We start from the raw sequence: 16,497 nt of genomic DNA, 5'->3' as shown, positions 1-16,497 counted from the left end.
ACACACTGTCCCTGTCCTCCCACCACCTTACTGACCCATTCCTCCCAAACACCCTTGCATACGGTAAGATGCCAATTGTGGCAACAGATGAGATGTTAAGCTTAAAATAGTGGTTGTTAAAAGCAACCCGTTAACATATATCTTAAACGCTAGTTTACTGCAACCATTGTCCAAATCGTTTTGATTCAAGAATCGAGAAAAATGAATTTGTGCTATTTACTTGTCAGTGTCGACGAGGCAACCACTCATTCTAATCGTGTACTCCACGCCAAGCAAGTACACCATTACAGTTGAAAGTACCGCTACCAAGGCGTCATCCATCTAGCAGCTCATCAGCTTTTTGGAACTATTCACCGAAGAAATATGTTGACTTTCCCACTCTTCGCCATCCTCCCATTCCCTCACTCTCCCTTACTGCTGCTTCGAGTGTACCCCAATTCCGTTGTAAGTGCGTGTATTAAATTTGAGGCATCAACGTTTCTCACCTTGCCTTTTACTCTTTCGCCGTAAATTGATGCATTTTTATGCCTTCTTGAGTCAGTGTGAAGCTGTGCAGCTGTTGAGTCGCGCACAATTTACTCAGCTCAGATTGAATACTTACCGAATACGTTTAGTTGCGCGGAGTACGCGCTACTCGACTTGGCCGTCGACGCTCGGCAGGTGTAATTTCCTGAATCCGATGCGGTAGCGGGCCCCAGGGTGATTGCGGACAGATCCGGTTGTGTTTTGATCCGAACAGTGTCGCTAACACGTAGCGGTTTGCTGTCCTTCATCCACGTGAAGGACAGAGGCGTTTGTTCGGTATTCGTGTAACAGATGATTTTGATCGTGTCTCCTACGACCGCTTTTTCGGGGAAGTAGAACGGCGCCACTTGTACTTTTTCTGAAACAATCAAGAAGCAGATTTAGTGCTCGTTAGTACGTCAGTACATTTAATCATCGTCGCAACGAAAGGTTACAATGTCCTACTTACCAGCAGCCGATATACAGATGATTTCAAAGATGATGAATAGTATGAAGACAAGCTCCATCTTGCAGCGCTCTACGGTCGCGCTATGAACGGTCCGAGGTACATGGAAAACGTCTGGGCAGCATCGTGACGCCCTCTGTGTTTAGACGGTGGAAGCTAAGTGAATGTTGGAAGCGGTATTCATGGTGGTCTGTTTCGAAAAAACTGCTTGGAAATCTTCGTTCTGGCGGTCATAGTTCAGTGCGAACTTTTAGATTGGCTGATTGCATCGTCGAATGCATGTTTCTTACCGTAAACCTTCACGAGAAAGGTCTTCTCGATTGCCGTGCCAAACCCGTTGGTCGCCGTGCACGAGTAATTTCCAGCGTCGTGCTTGCTGGTCTTCGTGAGCTGCAGCGTTCCCGCGCTTTTGCCTTGAACAAGTGGCGGTTGGGCTGTGTTGTAGAAGAAAAATTAAAGAAATAAGCTTGGATATGGTTACGGAATATATGACAGAGAAGTAAATTGATGAGCATTCAAATTTATGACTGAGTTTGGCAGCTGAAAGTATTCTGTAAACTCTAAATATTCCTTACTAGCTTCTAGCAGACAAACAAAGGTACTATTTTTCTCTTACCACTTGTTTTGCGTATAGTCACATTTGGTGCTGGGTTTCCTCGGGCCTTGCATGTTATGGACGCATTTCCTCCCTCTGTGACGAGGACATCCTGCGGAGCCTCCGTCCATTCTGGAGAAGCTGTCATTGTTCAGGAAAGGGCATGAAAGGAGCAAAGTAAGGCGCAGTTTGGTTAATTGATTCCTTTCGTTTTGGCGCTTCGGTGTCTCTAATAATGCAAATCAGTTTCAGTGTACCAAAAAGCCTAGATTTATGATTTCGCTACGATATCACATGATCGATAAGTACCCCAAGACGCGCTCTACTATATGCGTCTTCAACATATGTGTTGGAAGTAAACTTAATCTTTACAAACCGTTGCTATTATGTTCAGAAAATGCCACGCAGTTTTTCGGAGCAGGCCGTTAGTGATGTTTGATGTTCCTCTCGTGCGAATCGAAACTGTCACGGAATATATCAGTTTTTGTAATGTGTAAATGGGCTCAAATGTGGGACTCAAATTGACTAATAACGTTTTGTTTAGAACGCTATCCAGCTGAAACTTGCGCCAGCCCCCCGACGTCGTGTCCGTGTTAGTTATATCACGGGATGTACGTCATAAAATGTTATGTGACTACGCTGTTTTCTTGTTGTCGAGCATACGCACAGATTTATAAGGCTTACCATACACCACAAGTGCGGCCGTATAGGAATCCGACCTTCCTTTGGATGTCACCATGCAGGTGTAGTTTCCGCTATCTTCTTGCCTGGTTGGCTCGATAGTAACCATTGAGAAGTCCGCTTCTGTCCTGACGGACAGTCGCCTGTAACGATTTCCGTCGAGTGCTTTGCCATCCTTGAGCCACTTGAAGCGTGCGTCGCTCGAAACCTTGCGAAGCGAGCAGGTCACACTGACTCTCGAGCCCTCGAGCAAGTCATTCGGGAAATAAAACGGCTGAACTTTCACAACCAGTGCATTTCCTGCGAAGGGAAACCAAGTGGCGCGGCTGTCAGAATGGTATCTAATACATTGTAAACAGCGGCAGATCCACTTTCTAAATTCAGAAAAATATGCGCTTAAAAATTAAAAACACGGTTTGACACCTTCTACATTCCGTTTCGCAATTCGAGATATTTCTCATACGACTAGCGTAAAGGCATTTCAGAAAGGCGTGTACTTACCGAAAGATATAATAAAAAGGATGAAAGCTGCTTGCAGATGGAGGAGGTACGTCATAGTGCTACTGGGTTTGTTGAAGTAAAAAAGAAGCGCGTCACGTTAGAGCAATAATTCTTAGCACATCAATTTAAGAACAGCTGTAGGACAGTCCGCGGTGTGAGCCAGTTTTGCGCGAAGGTACATTCGGCGCCACCGCGAATCCCCTGTCGTCGCCACCATTGACAAATGACTCCCCTCTGAGGGATGAACTTGCAGCGCCATCGGTTGACATACAAACGAAGTACGGAGCGTCATATGCCGCGTTGGAGTTCGAAACTAAAAGCGAACCATCGGTCAGTGACGAGCTGAGTATAAAACCAACTGCCGAGCACTTTTATCGGCAGCCATTTGCACGAGGAGCCAATTAAAAACGTTGTGAAAGGGCGCCGCGTGATTGAGCTACAGCGACGAACGATTTAACAACCACGGCAACTGTCACGTGGGAGAATAATTATCGGAAGAAGAGAGGCGGGACGAACAAACGTTATGCGCCAAACGTATGACGGTGCTTGATGAGATCTCACCGTATATTGAGACAACCACACGTTTGTAAATGTCTTCCGGTACCCCATTGACTGCACTGCATTCGTAGGTCCCTGCGTCCAACTTGGACGCGTTCATGAGTTGCAGCAGGTTCCGTCCAGAGGCGCTTGTTTCTTTTGCAGCACCTACGCCCAGAGGTCACAGGTCGTTGCACTTAATTAAAGTTGGAACAACAAACTTAAGAAAAATAGTTCAGTACGGCACTTGAAGTTTTCAAATGTGTCGCATGAGAAAGCAGTGAAAAACTAAAGATAATCGCTGTGCCTTCAAAAAAACCTTTGCATGTTTACATTTTTTTTTAGTTGTAACTAACTCTCTCGGGACATTAAGACACTACTGATGTTTTCATCGCGAGCTACTGGAAAGTACGAAACGAAGGATAGTCTAATTGTTTTTTATACTTCAAAAACCTAATGTTTCCTAGTTATTATGTAGCCGTTTCTCTCTTGCAACTAGGCCACGTATCTTGCAAAATATTTAGATTGACAAGTGAGATTTCAGTCTAAGCAAGAGACTTGAAAGGTGCAGTCAGCTATAAGATCTCAGCGATTTTTTTCGTGTCTTGCATATAAAAAGTTGCTACACACTATGTAATTGTGAAGGTGGTACTTTACCGTTCTGACTTGCCAGTCTCCACTTCACTGTTGGCGTCGGATTTCCTGTGGCTTCACATGTAACGGTTCCGTTACCGCCCTGGTGCAGCTTGATATCTTCCGGTTCGACCACCCATTCGGGGGGCGCTGAAAAATTTTATGTTGAAATGATAAACCTGGTGTAGAAAAAGCGCAACATGTTTAGCAGTCCATGTCGTACATTCAACGTACCGAGAACGCTGAGTACTTCCGAGTGGCTGTCCAGCTTCTCTCCGATGTTTCCAACGCATGTGTAATTTCCACTGTCCCCTCGATCCACTTGACCGATCACCAACGTACTAAGTAGAGAATGTTGAATAATCTTCACTTTGGCTTTATCCACCACCTCCCTTCCGTCTTTGAGCCACCTGAAGTGAACGTTTGTTATTCCACTTGTGGTGGTACAGGTGACCGTGACTGTAGTTCCTTCCACGACTTTGCTTGGGAAGTAGAAAGGTTGGAGACGTAGAACGCCTGAAAATAAGGCGCCTCATAAAAGAGATGTCGCATGCAAAATCGTATTTTCTTTCCTTGAGTAGTCAGAAGCAGCTTGCTTAATACTGAGATGTTCAGGTGGTGCTGTGTCTCGTCTTACCTTGCACTGACGTCCAGCATTGCAGAAAGATGACGAAAGACAAACGTGTCGATAGTCTGAAGGGTCCGCGAGAACAACGCTCTGATCTCATGCCGGACCCTGGATGGAAGCTTCGCTCGCTCGCTGTCCTTGTATCTCGCTGATAGAACATGCTGCGTCCGGTTAGGCACTGTAATATGACATCCTAGCGCCATCTCTGGAACCGGTTTTCAGTTGTGCTGTCGCCCTTTGGCGCGAGTGTCGCTGTCTTCAAATTGAGTTCTCGCCAACTCAAGACCAATAAAGAGATTGTGATTTGTCCATTGCTTTTTCCCTAAAGTTTTTAGGCCTGTGAATAGGGGAAGCTTACCATACACGATAACGCGGAATCGCTTGAGCAGCGGATGACCAAGGCCGTTATCCGCTTTGCAGACGTAGGTACCGGAACGGTGCTTGGTTGACTTGCTAATGTCCAGTGTGTCTGAGAGTGCGGCGGCGTCTTTTCCTGGAAAACAGCGCAGCAACGACAAAAAGGCGAACTAAGCTTTTTTACTTTGATCCCAACTTTACAGTTCCTTGGATGTCGCTCTGGCGTAATTACCTTCTTTCGTGATTACCACATTTGGTTGTGGTTTGCCTTTCGCTCGACATGGCAGAGTCAGGTTGCTTCCTTCCATAAGCTTGATGTCCTCGGGCTCCTGTATCCAGCTTGGGAGAACTGAAAATGTATTGCTGCGTTGCGTATTGCTTGAAGATTTTCCCCATTCGTTTCCCTTTTCTCATTTAGACCCTCTCCTACAGACGCTTTCGGTCAGCTTCTTGTTCTGTGTTGACACTTGTCCTCACAAAGAAGTGCTTCTCTGAACGCATAAACCTTTGCATCGGCTCCCTTCCAAAAGATGTCTCTCCAACGCGACCTGGTCGCACAAATTCCGGACCACTTGCATTTTTTTAGCACTTTTTTTCCCATAAATTTGTTGTCACCCTCACCATAAACATTAGCATTTTCTGAGCTCGCAAAGAGTTGATCACACCCTGCAAATTGCTTATGTCTCTATTCTTGGTGACTAACGTAAGGACCTCCCAACTGCTGGCTAACATTTCACAAACCCTTCCACAGTCACCAGACCTGGCGATTGCTTCGATTTTAAGGGTTTACCTGCATTGTTTGAGCATACTCACCAAGAACATTTAACGTGTCTGAAAAAGAGTTTTTCTTTCCGTTGTACGTTGCCTGACACGTGTAGTTCCCGCTGTCGGAGGCCTCCAGTGGTCCGACAATTAACGAGGAAAGTTCCGGAAACGTTCTGAGCCTCATCTTGGCGCTCTCCGACACCCGCTTGTTGTTCTTCAGCCAGCGGTATTCGACGCCCGAGACTGCCGTGGTCGTCGTGCACGTGACCGTCACAGTCTTTCCTTCCACGGCGTCCGTCGGAAAATGGAAAGGCTGCAGTCGAAATTCTGCAAGGGTTTTTCGCATGTTGATATGAAGCTCGGGCATCACCTTATCACAGATTGCACAGGTTCGGTAAGCCATGCTTATCTGTTTTTCTGTAGAATTATGCCAAAGTTTAATCCAAGGGTAAGAATGAATTGCTGCCAAAATGTTTACTATCATTAACGAACTAGCATGAACTCAGCTGCCACAGACTCTCAGCTCTGACGAACGCGATGAACCCGTCGAATAAACACTCACAAAGAAATTAATCGAGGCGATTACTTACCGACAGTTTTGCTTCGCACTGCAAAAATCTGAAGGGCTGTGACGAAGAGCCGTGTAAAGGACGCAAACTCCATGCTGTGTATGAATAGAACAAGCTGAAAGCGCAGTTGTGCAGGGTTTGACGACTTTGTTGTTAGTAATCGAGCTATGAATGAATATGTCCGTGCCTAGTTGTTAAACCTCCGTACGATACAGAGTCGCCATCTAGAGTTCGAAACGGGAAAGCTTTCCCTTCGGAGCGTTCGGTGATTCAAAACACAAAAGGCGTCAATCGTTTTTTTTTTTTTTCCTGGAAATGCGACGCTTTTTTCTTCCATGTGCTTGTCGATGAGAAACAACGAAAGCAGTGAAAGTGTGGATACACTATTACCTTTGCATGTCTAGTTGTAGCAATGGGGATGCATACATGGAGACATACCAAACACCGTCACTTGAATCTGCTTGGTAAGCGGGTTTTGTAAGCCGTTGTCAGCTGTGCATCGGTAGTTCCCTGCGTCGGATTTGGTTGCCTTCAGAAAAACCAGACGGGGACTTTGAGCACTGAGAGCCATTCCTGCGTAAAGACACAATCCTTCATTATTAGCGTTTGCTGCGCGGAAATCACTTCTTACAACGGAATGCGTTTCTATGTATAATAGATTTTATTCTTTGTTATTATTCCTTTAACGCACCGTGCTGTTCGCAGTGTGTAACTACTTTTGAGAATATGGGTGTATACCTGTGGCTCAAACAAAACAAATCACTAAGGTAATAATGGGAGAAGCACTTGAAGCAATGCTCTGGACGCGTTGGACTGAGAGCCGACGTTTTGCCAAGAGACTTAGCTCCTTAAGACCCCATGTTAGAGTACAACACCAGAATTTGTGGCGTGTTTTTTTTTACAGTGCCTTGTGCCGCCTAGTTGCCAAACCTGTTTCTTTTCGTTTAGCTGTTTTTTTTTTTTTCTTTTTCCTGACTGCGCTTTTGTCTGGTTGTTAATGGCCCGTGCAGGTTCGACCGCGGTATGAACGTCCAACACCTCCAACTAAATACTGTTATCCTCAGTCTCGCCCTTCGCGTAACATCTTTTTTCTGATTAGCCTTTCTGGGGGGCTCAGAGTACTATATGCAAAAAACAGCTGGAACAGTTTTTGAAACTCACCTTCCTTCGTCCACTTGATAGTTGGTCTCGGTACGCCGGTCGCTTCGCAAATCACCGTTGAGTTTCCTGTTTCTTTCAAGGATACGTCCGCAGGCTCATGAATCCATTTTACGGGGACTGCAGACAACAAAAAAGTTTAATCCCATAAACAATGGCAATATTTGTTAACGGTATTTTTTTTTTTTTTTTTTGTGCAACCGGCACACATTTACAACAGCCAATATCTTTGCTTCGGACGGCAAATATGGGTGGTTTCATCTCAAATCGTGCAGGCAAAAAGGGTCAAATATTTAATTTCGATGAAAAAAATCTATGTTATGGCGCCGTTTCTAAAAACGCAGTCGCCACGAACCGCAAGTTCGTCGGATTTTTTGTTCTCGACTTATGCATTTTTAAAGAGGCCGCGGCGAAAAGCAGTGTTTTTCACGCCCGTCGTGGGTCGGATGTTTCGCTTGATCTCCCGCCGTGGATTTTCAGTCCATATTATATTATCTTTTTTCAAGCACTCTGTGGACACATTTAAAAGGCTTCAATACCATAAAATAATTTTAGGCGTTTTTTTCTTTTTTTTTGTAAAAATGTTAAAAACACCCCCTCGGTCAATTGTTGACGAACTTTGACAATTAAATACTGGCGATCTACTTGGGTTACATCAATATTTTTTATGTCAGCGGAGAGCCCAAAACACGCTCTTTATATGTATTATAAAATGACTCGACTGTATAAGATATCCTTTGCGGTACGTTTAAGTTAATATGTGAAAACCAAAAAGTACCATTTTTGAAATTGATTTTCTCAAAAAACCCATTTTTTTATTTTTTTGTTAAAATGTAGATGTGATAGTTTTCTACACGAAAATCAAGTCGAGAAAGTGTGTATTCTGTTTGTATGTTCTGTATTTAAGCATCAATATTGTACAAAAACGTGTTTTTACGGCTCGAAATGGGACTTGCGAATTGCGCGTCTTCACAAACTTGGAAATATTTTTGCCTTTTCCAACCTTCCCACATAATAATCAAATATAGTATTGATTATTTAAATTTTATTATAGGCGGCAAGCTACATCGGAGAAGTTCAAAAGAGAAAGCAACACTTCTTCACAGACCAGCCGGTGTCGTACATTTTTAACGTGTAGGAGTCGGCGGACGTCGTATTGCTTCGGGGCCCTCATTGGCCTGCGTGAACGTCCCGCCCTTTCGGAGCCAGCAGATGACCACGACCTTTCGCGCTCGTTGTGTTAGATAGGACGGTCCGTGACAGTAAAGCGAGCAGCGCACCCTGTGTCACGAGGAGTGACATGGTACGAATGTGTCGTTGACGTGGCGAACAGTGACAGCCACCCAGGAGGAGTCAGTCAGACTATTGCACAAGGGAAAGCAAAGGAATCGTTGCCTGAAAAGATGAGGACACCACGGCCTTACAATGTCGACGGTCAACAACTGTTCTGCCAGCCAAAACAACGCTGCGTGCGCGCTAAAACCGGCGGTGCGAGACACAAATCCCGCAGACGCACACACGAACATGGGCCGGTTTCGTTAGGGATGTGGGGAAATTTGAAACCAGCCATCCGTGCATGCGTGAAACGATACCGCCTGTTTGCCCTAGCTTCGAGCGCCCTATCCTTACCTTGAAACGGCCGTGCTCTATCTCTCTCCGGGGAGATCCGATATCACCGAAGGGTTGTCTATTAAACTTGAGGAAGAAAACGAGAAGGGACTGTTTAAGTTTAATTATCCCGAGCAACCCGCTCGTTCTGTCCTTATAAAGGTTTATCTCTTTTGGAAACAGCAAAGCCCGGAGACTGACATTAAAACGAGCGTGTTGGTAAATATACTTGTGTTTGTATTCTGCTCGGAGACTAGTTGGGTCGAAGGCAGCCTCCTGGTCAACTATAACCGTTTGTGAAGAGTGGGCTTCTCCCGAGATGAAAAGTTAGCGCCGGCTGACGTGTTCTGTTGAAAAAGGGAAGGGGAAAGAGAAAGTTTGAGTAACTGCAGAAACTACCTCGAAAGCTCCTCTCCCGATATGAAGCTTGAGGCATAGTCTCGGTTACCTTCTCGCGCGTCGCTGTTCGAATCTATTCTTAACTTTGTTTCGCAAAGCCACTGTTCCGCACAGCCGTCGTGGATGTGCGTAATAGAGGGAGGAACCGATTCGAGCATCATCTGGACGCCGTCATCCTGCCAGACTTCAGTGTCGTGGGACCGACTCGTGTGTGTTTCTTCGCCCCGCTGAACTTTGTTTCTCGGGTGCGGTTTTTTCTGAACGTTTTTTTTTCAGTGTTTTCTTACTAACTGTTTGTTAGCACTGTTCAGTTGTTGGGTTTGTATCGTCATGGCGTAGCGGCCTGGCGGTGATGTAGAGAGCGTGTTCACACGCATTTGGTTGCGTCCCGTTTAGGGGATGCCCGGAGGAGTTGGTTTTTGTTCTTGCCATGTGCGGCTGAGTTTTCCCGTCTTTATTAAATTTTTTTTTTTTTTTGTTTTACCTTTACGTGTCGTCGACTTCTTTATCTGACTCTCCACCAGGCGTGGACCTATCGCCTTGCCACCGCTCGAGCCTAAATACTTAATTTTTTCAACAGAATTTTCGTTGAGATCGGAGTTGGGCAATTTAATTCGTATTTATTTATTTTTATTTCCTACCCCTCTCCGTGACACACTCTCTGTGTGTTTCGGACCGTTTCTGTGTCATCACTTTTGTGTATTACGGAAGTAAAAAGGACATTCCCTAATGACCTGTGCGATGTGCGGTGAACAAACCCCAGTGTTTGGTTTCGGAAAGAATTGTATATAATATATCGACGATGTGGTGACTTTCTTTGTCTTATTAATATGACAGGTAATAGCTAGTCGTGCCAGTTTACTGTGAAAGGTTTATAAATCAAAACAATGCAACGTCTGTGCCTTTTGGTTATTGAAAGTCTACTAGGCGTGCTGATTTGGTTAGATATGTATCTCGTGGTTCCCGCTCTTATCAAAACATAAATAAATATTCAATACCACGAAATCCGTTTATAATTGATTACAAAATGCAGAAGAAAATCCAAGAAAACTTTTTCACTATTCATAGAGTCGCATGGGTCGCTAGTCTGACTTAGGTCTTTCAAAACAAAGACGTCTTTTTCCGATATTGAGGCCTAAATATAAAACATACAAACAAAATACACACTTTCTCGGCTTGACTTTCGTGTAGACATCTATCATATCTACATTTGAACAAAAATTTAAAAAAAATTAAAAAATAAGTTTTTTTGAGAAAATCAATTTCAAAAATGGTACTTTTTGGTTTTCGCATAATATTAACGTAAACGTACCGCTAAGGATATTTTTTTCAGCCGAGTCATTTTATAATACATATAAAGAGTGTGTTTTAGGCTTTCCGTGGACATAAAAATATTAATGTAACCCAAGTAGATCGCCAGTAATTAATTGTCAAAGTTCGTCAACTATTGACCGAGGGGGCGTTTGTGACATTTTTACAGAAAAAAAGCAAAACGCCTAAAATTATTTTATTGTATTGGAGCCTTTTAAATGTATCCACAGAGTGCTTGAAAAAAGTTGATATAATGTGGACTGAAAATCCACGGCGGGAGATCAAGCGAAACATTCGACCCACGACGGGTGTGAAAAACCCTACTTTTCGCAGCGGCCTCTTTAAAAATTCATAAGTCGAGAACAAAAAACCCGACGAACTTGCGGTTTGTGGAGACTGCGGTTTTAGAAACGGCGCCATAACATATATTTTTTTCATCGAAATTTAAAATTCGACCCTTTTTGCCTGCACGATTTGAGATGAAACACCCATATATACAGACTCATATTCGGCGATTGCGACGTGTCGTAAGTTGACGAAAGCTCCGACATCTGATAAAAAATATTCATGATTTTACGTGTTACACAAGATAAAAATGTCGGCGCATGGACAACATTATTCAACTTTCCTACCCGTTTGAAGGTTGAAACATGGCATAAGTAACGATAAATGAGCTCGCGTAATTCATTCCTCACGAATGCGGATTCGAGTGTACGGGGTCGCTTACCGAGTACATGGAGCATTTCAGTGTGGGAGTCCTTCTGGTTCCGCAGTTTTCCCACGCATGTGTAGTTTCCCGAGTCCTTTTGTGTCAAGGGGTCCACGACGAGGGTCGACATGTCGGGATAGGACCGAACCCGAATTCTGTCGTCTTGCACCAGCTTTCTCCCGTCTTTGAACCAGGTAAACTCAACTCCCGAGGAGATGCCTCCCGTAACAGTTGCACACATTGTAGATACTTTGTTGCCCTCGATTGCATCCGTCGGAAACGAAAAAGGCTGCAAGCGAAACGTTCTTCCTGTAGGCCAGAAATAAAAACAAGCGGTTACGGTCTCGGCTGAATCATTTTCGGGAGTCAAACGCTGGATGCAAAACTTGTGTACTTGCGCCTTTCGTTCCACACTCACCTGCCTGTTGTGCATTGGCGGGGATGGTAAACTTGGAGATGGAGATGAAGATAATAGCACCGAGGTGGTAGAACATTTTACAATAGAGTGCGTCTTCTTTGCAAGTACGCCTGAGACGCTTCGTCATTTTACTCATAGGCGTACGCCGTGCGGCAGAGATTCGGTCTCTGGTCGAAAACCGCTGGCGCCATCTCTTGTCCCGTTATTCAGGCACATTACCGCTGGATTTGCTCGAACTTGAGATTCCACGAATGTTGAACTTGTTTCCTTCGCCTTCATCTTGGTCAAGCGCCCATGCCCCTTACTCCGTCCTAATTTGGCGAATTTTTAATCGAGTTGCTTCTTTATGCACGCACACTTTAGATGATGCTCTGTTAAACGCAATGGCTACTAATACGGTGGATAATACCTTGAGTTTAATGTGAGCTTGTTCAACATGCAAAGTGGATATTGCACTTTCTTCCTAGTCCCGGGTTTTCAACCGTTGTTATGCGCTCGTTAATTAAAGCGCAAGGCTGCAGCTGCCATTTTATAGGTGCTTCCAACGAAGAGAATGCTCACCGAAAATTTTAATTCTTATTTCCTTGGACAACGTGCCTGGGAGTCCGTTGCCGGCTGTGCAGACGTATGTCCCGGCGACGTCCTTGGTTGCCTTCGAAATGGTCAGCAGCTCTGCACGGGACTTGTTGACCGGAACCCCATTCGTGTTTCCTGAAACGTTTCGTGTCCTCAGTTCTTCAAGTAATCCCTTCAATATCTGCTACCTTAGCTCTTCTCAAACTCGCACATCCAGAAAGTTACTCAAGGGCAATAGTTATACGCGTAAAGCTTAACATGATTGCGTTGATCGAGTCAACATTTTTAACTATTGTGGTTACCTTTTAGCTTCCATTGAATAGTCGGTGTCGGGCGTCCTGTTGCTGCGCATCGAACAGACAGGTTCTGTCCCTCCCGGAGATCAGCGTCGTGCGGTTCATGAATCCACTTAGGTGGAACTGCGTACCATGGCATGCATAAGAAATATGTACCACTAAAACGCGGATCAATGCATTGACTTTATTCGTGTCTTAACAAAAACAAAAGGCAGCATATCAAATGTATAAACTTCTACCTTTTATAATTTTTTTAAAATCACATCCGTTTTGCTTTTCTGACTGACACCAGAGATGTACTGAGTTTATAGATTGCAGAAAATGTCAAATTTGAACGCATATAAGCCGTTCGCACTCGGCATCGTAATTATTTTAAAGATCGTAGTGAAGATTTCCGTCAAGGTGGAAGAGTTAACTCTTTCTGACTAGAGTGAGCTTACAGCTAGGGCCTTTTTCAAACAATTTGAGACTGATTTACATAGTAGAACTCTCAATACTGTGGAGACTTCAGTAATCTCGGTATTTCCGAAAATTGATTTTGTTTTACTCATTTGTGTTGCGAACTTCGCAACAGCATCGACATGCTTAACAGTTTTTTTTATCAGGATTCTTCTCCTTTTTTTTTATGCAGAAACGTAAGAAGAACTATTTTGTAACGTTGTCCGGACAAGCTCACCCAAGACGGACAGCACTTCGGTGTGGGAATCGCTCCTGGACCTGGCGGTACCGGTGCAAGTGTAGTTACCGCTGTCGCCTTCTTCGAGAGGACCGATGACGAGGGTCGAGACATCCGGGAAGGTTCTTAGTCGCACGCGAGAATCCGACTCGGAAGCGGCTAACGGGCTGCCGTTTTTGTACCACCGAAACTGGACGTTGGGAATTTCTTCCACGGTGGTGCACATCACGGAGACCTTCGTGCCCACAACTGTCTTCTCCGGAAACACGAACGGCTGGAGCCGGACGGTCAATGCCACTGGAAAGAATATCAGGAGCCGTCAGCTGGACAAGTTGTGACTGTGCTTAAAAACTTAATTGAGGCTGTGCTTAATGTCTACAACGGGTAGAACAAAACTGCAACATGACGTATAGATCAACGCAGCGCAGGAAATCGTAACTTTCAGAAGCAATGTTTGTACCGCTCGTGTATGTTTTTTTCATTTGGGTTTTCTATACGAGTCATCGATGTACGTCTATGACTATCTATATCTGAATTATGCTTTGTAATTAATTTAACTGGTACCGTCTTCTCCGGACGAAGAAGACGCTGGTAACTCGGGAGTTTCTTTTTTTTTTTTTTTTTAGATACCAGTCAGCTTTGTAGCTTACATATCAATTTATGTTGTTCGTGTCCACATTTAACAGTGCCGATAGTGTAGAACATAAACCTTCATCCGCGAAGAATAAAAAAATATATTGTGAAAAACCGGTGATCGCGAATTTGGGCTATATGTATCGCGGAAATACATCGAAAGAAAAAGGGCACCGGTCTAACCGCGGTCGCGTGACGCGTGAATAAAGCGGCTGTGGTCTAACAAAGCCACAATTCAAAGATGCTAGCAATTCGAAACACGGTATTTACATCGTGAGTTTGTTGCGAACAGTTGAACGTAAAAACTCAGTCAACTTGTTTTGAAACCGAATATAAGTGCATTGGAGAGGAAACAGGATGTGTCACTTCCCTGAACAGTATTCTTCATCATAATCATATTAATAGCTAGCGTTTTAGGGGGAAGTGCTTGCAAGTCGAATGCTTCCCGCTTACCTCTACTTGTTCCCAGAAGTATTATGCAGGCGAACAGAACATCATAGCACATTGCTACTGCGACAACAAACATGTCCCCCTACATGTCTCGCTGGCAAAACCGGGTAGCTCGGCAATAGATGATGCTGTGACGTAATGAATGGGGATCATGGTCCCTGCGTTGGCGCCGTCCCGCCATCTAGCTTGAACGTTCGGAAACGCGGAAACAATATTTAGCCTTGAATTTCATGTTGTGTAAAGTCTGTTTGCTCGCTTAGGATTGTGGACGACTAAAGGACGTCGCACAATGCGTGCGAACAAGTTTCATTTATGCTATATCGCCAGCATACGAGTATCAGCTCAGTTCTTTTTATTATATTCGTTGAAAATTGAACATTAATCCTTTATAATATTTCTACTCTATGAATCTTATCAATTGCCTCGCGGCTTGGAACCTGTTCTTCTGGTGTAAGAAATGAACGGGTAGTCAGCAGTGTTACTTCCCTGGTTATACTTGACACGCGTGTTTAATTAAGTGTTAATAGCGTCAACACACAATGTTCACAGTCCCTCGAACTCGAGCATCCTCGAACTGTGTAGCTATTAAATAACGAAACTCATATTAAAAAACAAAACACAAAAAAACGCAATTGTGATGTTGCCTTTTTCTATGTACTCCCGTCCCCTGTCCTTACACGGCTCCATGCAAATCTTCAATTGCTTAAGGCAGTGCTGTAGATCGTCAAGTGATAAGGCCTTCATGAGTTCCGTCAGGGATTCATCAACAGATGAAGGCTTCATCAACAGAGTCAAACCTTGTTCCTTTCAAACCAGACTTGATATTGCGGAATATGAAAAAGTCAGATGGGGCTAGGGCAGGTGAGTACCGCGGATGATCGAACACAGTGATCTTATGATGAGCCAGGAACGACATGACTGACAAGGCTTTGTGTGCTGGCGCGTTGTCTTGATGAAGGATCCACGAATCGTTCCTCCACATTTCAGACCTCTTTCTTCCAACCCGCTCTCTAAGAGTTTGTAAGACACTTTTGTAGTAGGCTTGGTTTACTGTCTGTCCGTCAGGCACCCAATCCGCGTGAAAAATGCCTTTGATATCGACAAACACGATCATCATTGCATCGTACTTGAATTTTGTATGTCGCGCCTTTTTCTGCCTTTGTGAACTGGGACTCTTCCAATGCATTGATTGGCGTTTGGTTCCTCGGTCCTACTTAAGAAAACAAAGATTCCTCACATGTAATTTTGTTTTCTAAAAAAGCTTGGATCGTTTTCAATGGAGAACTTTAAGTTGATCTGTTGCTCCATTTTTAGAAACTGCGAGATTCCGACAGCCTGACAAGTACGCTCCTATTTTGACAAACGCTGCCGCCAGACGTCGGCCGCATTACCTTGAAACTTTCATATCTGACGTAGGAGATAACAATAAACAATACAGCACACCGTTCGCTCTTGATAAGTTGAAAAGGAAGTAAAACGAAAATCAGTCTTGTTATTTAGTAACCCACACTTTACGTAGCACCACTTGCATTCGTCAATGCAGATATTATTACTTTTTATTTTCGTTGTATCAGTTGAATTGTCCTTTCGGCGGTAAACCCTTCATTGTAAATTATTAACTGACATGAAGTACACGATGCTTGATTCTAATTCACTGCAGCAAAAGACCGAAACCTTTTTCTTATAGTAGATAAGCAGAACGATGGCGCCGCCGATGGTTGTCCGTGCTGTTGCGTCTGAGAGAAAAGGCGCAAAGTTTCGAACCAATTTGCTGCGGCTTATATTCGGATCAGAAGATACGTGCAGTGCTGTGGAACGCACATCTGCAAGCGCCTGGCTGTGAAATTCGGTATATTCGCCTGAACACTCGTGCAAGCGAAGAAGTCTACAAAGCTATGCCGCCACACTGATGTCTTCGAGGACTTCACACCTGTCATGTTCACGTTATCGTAAAAAAATTAATCAATCACGATCGCCTTTTCTAACGGTCAAAGTGGTGTTTCTTTGGCAACATTCACATCACTCTA

The 16,497-nt window shown here is 44.2% G+C and overlaps 2 protein-coding genes across 2 annotated transcripts; both read right to left on the bottom strand.

Moving 5' to 3' along the window:
- Positions 1-1,207: 1,207 nt before the first annotated feature.
- Positions 1,208-11,966, bottom strand: LOC120846719 (hemicentin-1). The gene is made up of 12 exons (XM_040218576.1): positions 11,840-11,966; positions 11,440-11,730; positions 7,398-7,514; positions 6,675-6,809; positions 5,716-5,994; positions 5,135-5,251; positions 4,904-5,038; positions 4,152-4,433; positions 3,942-4,067; positions 3,309-3,452; positions 2,250-2,546; positions 1,208-1,404 (listed from the first exon to the last, which is right to left on the bottom strand). Exons 1-12 carry the CDS (start codon positions 11,964-11,966, stop codon positions 1,208-1,210), a joined length of 2,247 nt encoding a protein of 748 aa, XP_040074510.1.
- Positions 11,967-12,368: 402 nt separating this feature from the next.
- On the bottom strand, positions 12,369-14,546 carry LOC120846720 (neurotrimin-like). Its single transcript, XM_040218577.2, has 5 exons — positions 14,474-14,546; positions 13,347-13,684; positions 12,951-12,993; positions 12,718-12,834; positions 12,369-12,550 (listed from the first exon to the last, which is right to left on the bottom strand). The coding sequence occupies exons 1-5, from the start codon at positions 14,544-14,546 to the stop codon at positions 12,369-12,371; spliced, it is 753 nt and encodes a 250-aa protein (XP_040074511.2).
- Positions 14,547-16,497: the final 1,951 nt, after the last annotated feature.

This window comes from Ixodes scapularis, unplaced genomic scaffold (genome assembly GCF_016920785.2).
Source record: "Ixodes scapularis isolate PalLabHiFi unplaced genomic scaffold, ASM1692078v2 PGA_scaffold2__306_contigs__length_199485367, whole genome shotgun sequence".
Lineage (NCBI taxonomy): Eukaryota > Metazoa > Arthropoda > Arachnida > Ixodida > Ixodidae > Ixodes > Ixodes scapularis.
The sequence above is the reverse complement of the archived record's forward strand: the minus strand, read 5'-3'. Positions and strand labels throughout refer to the sequence as shown.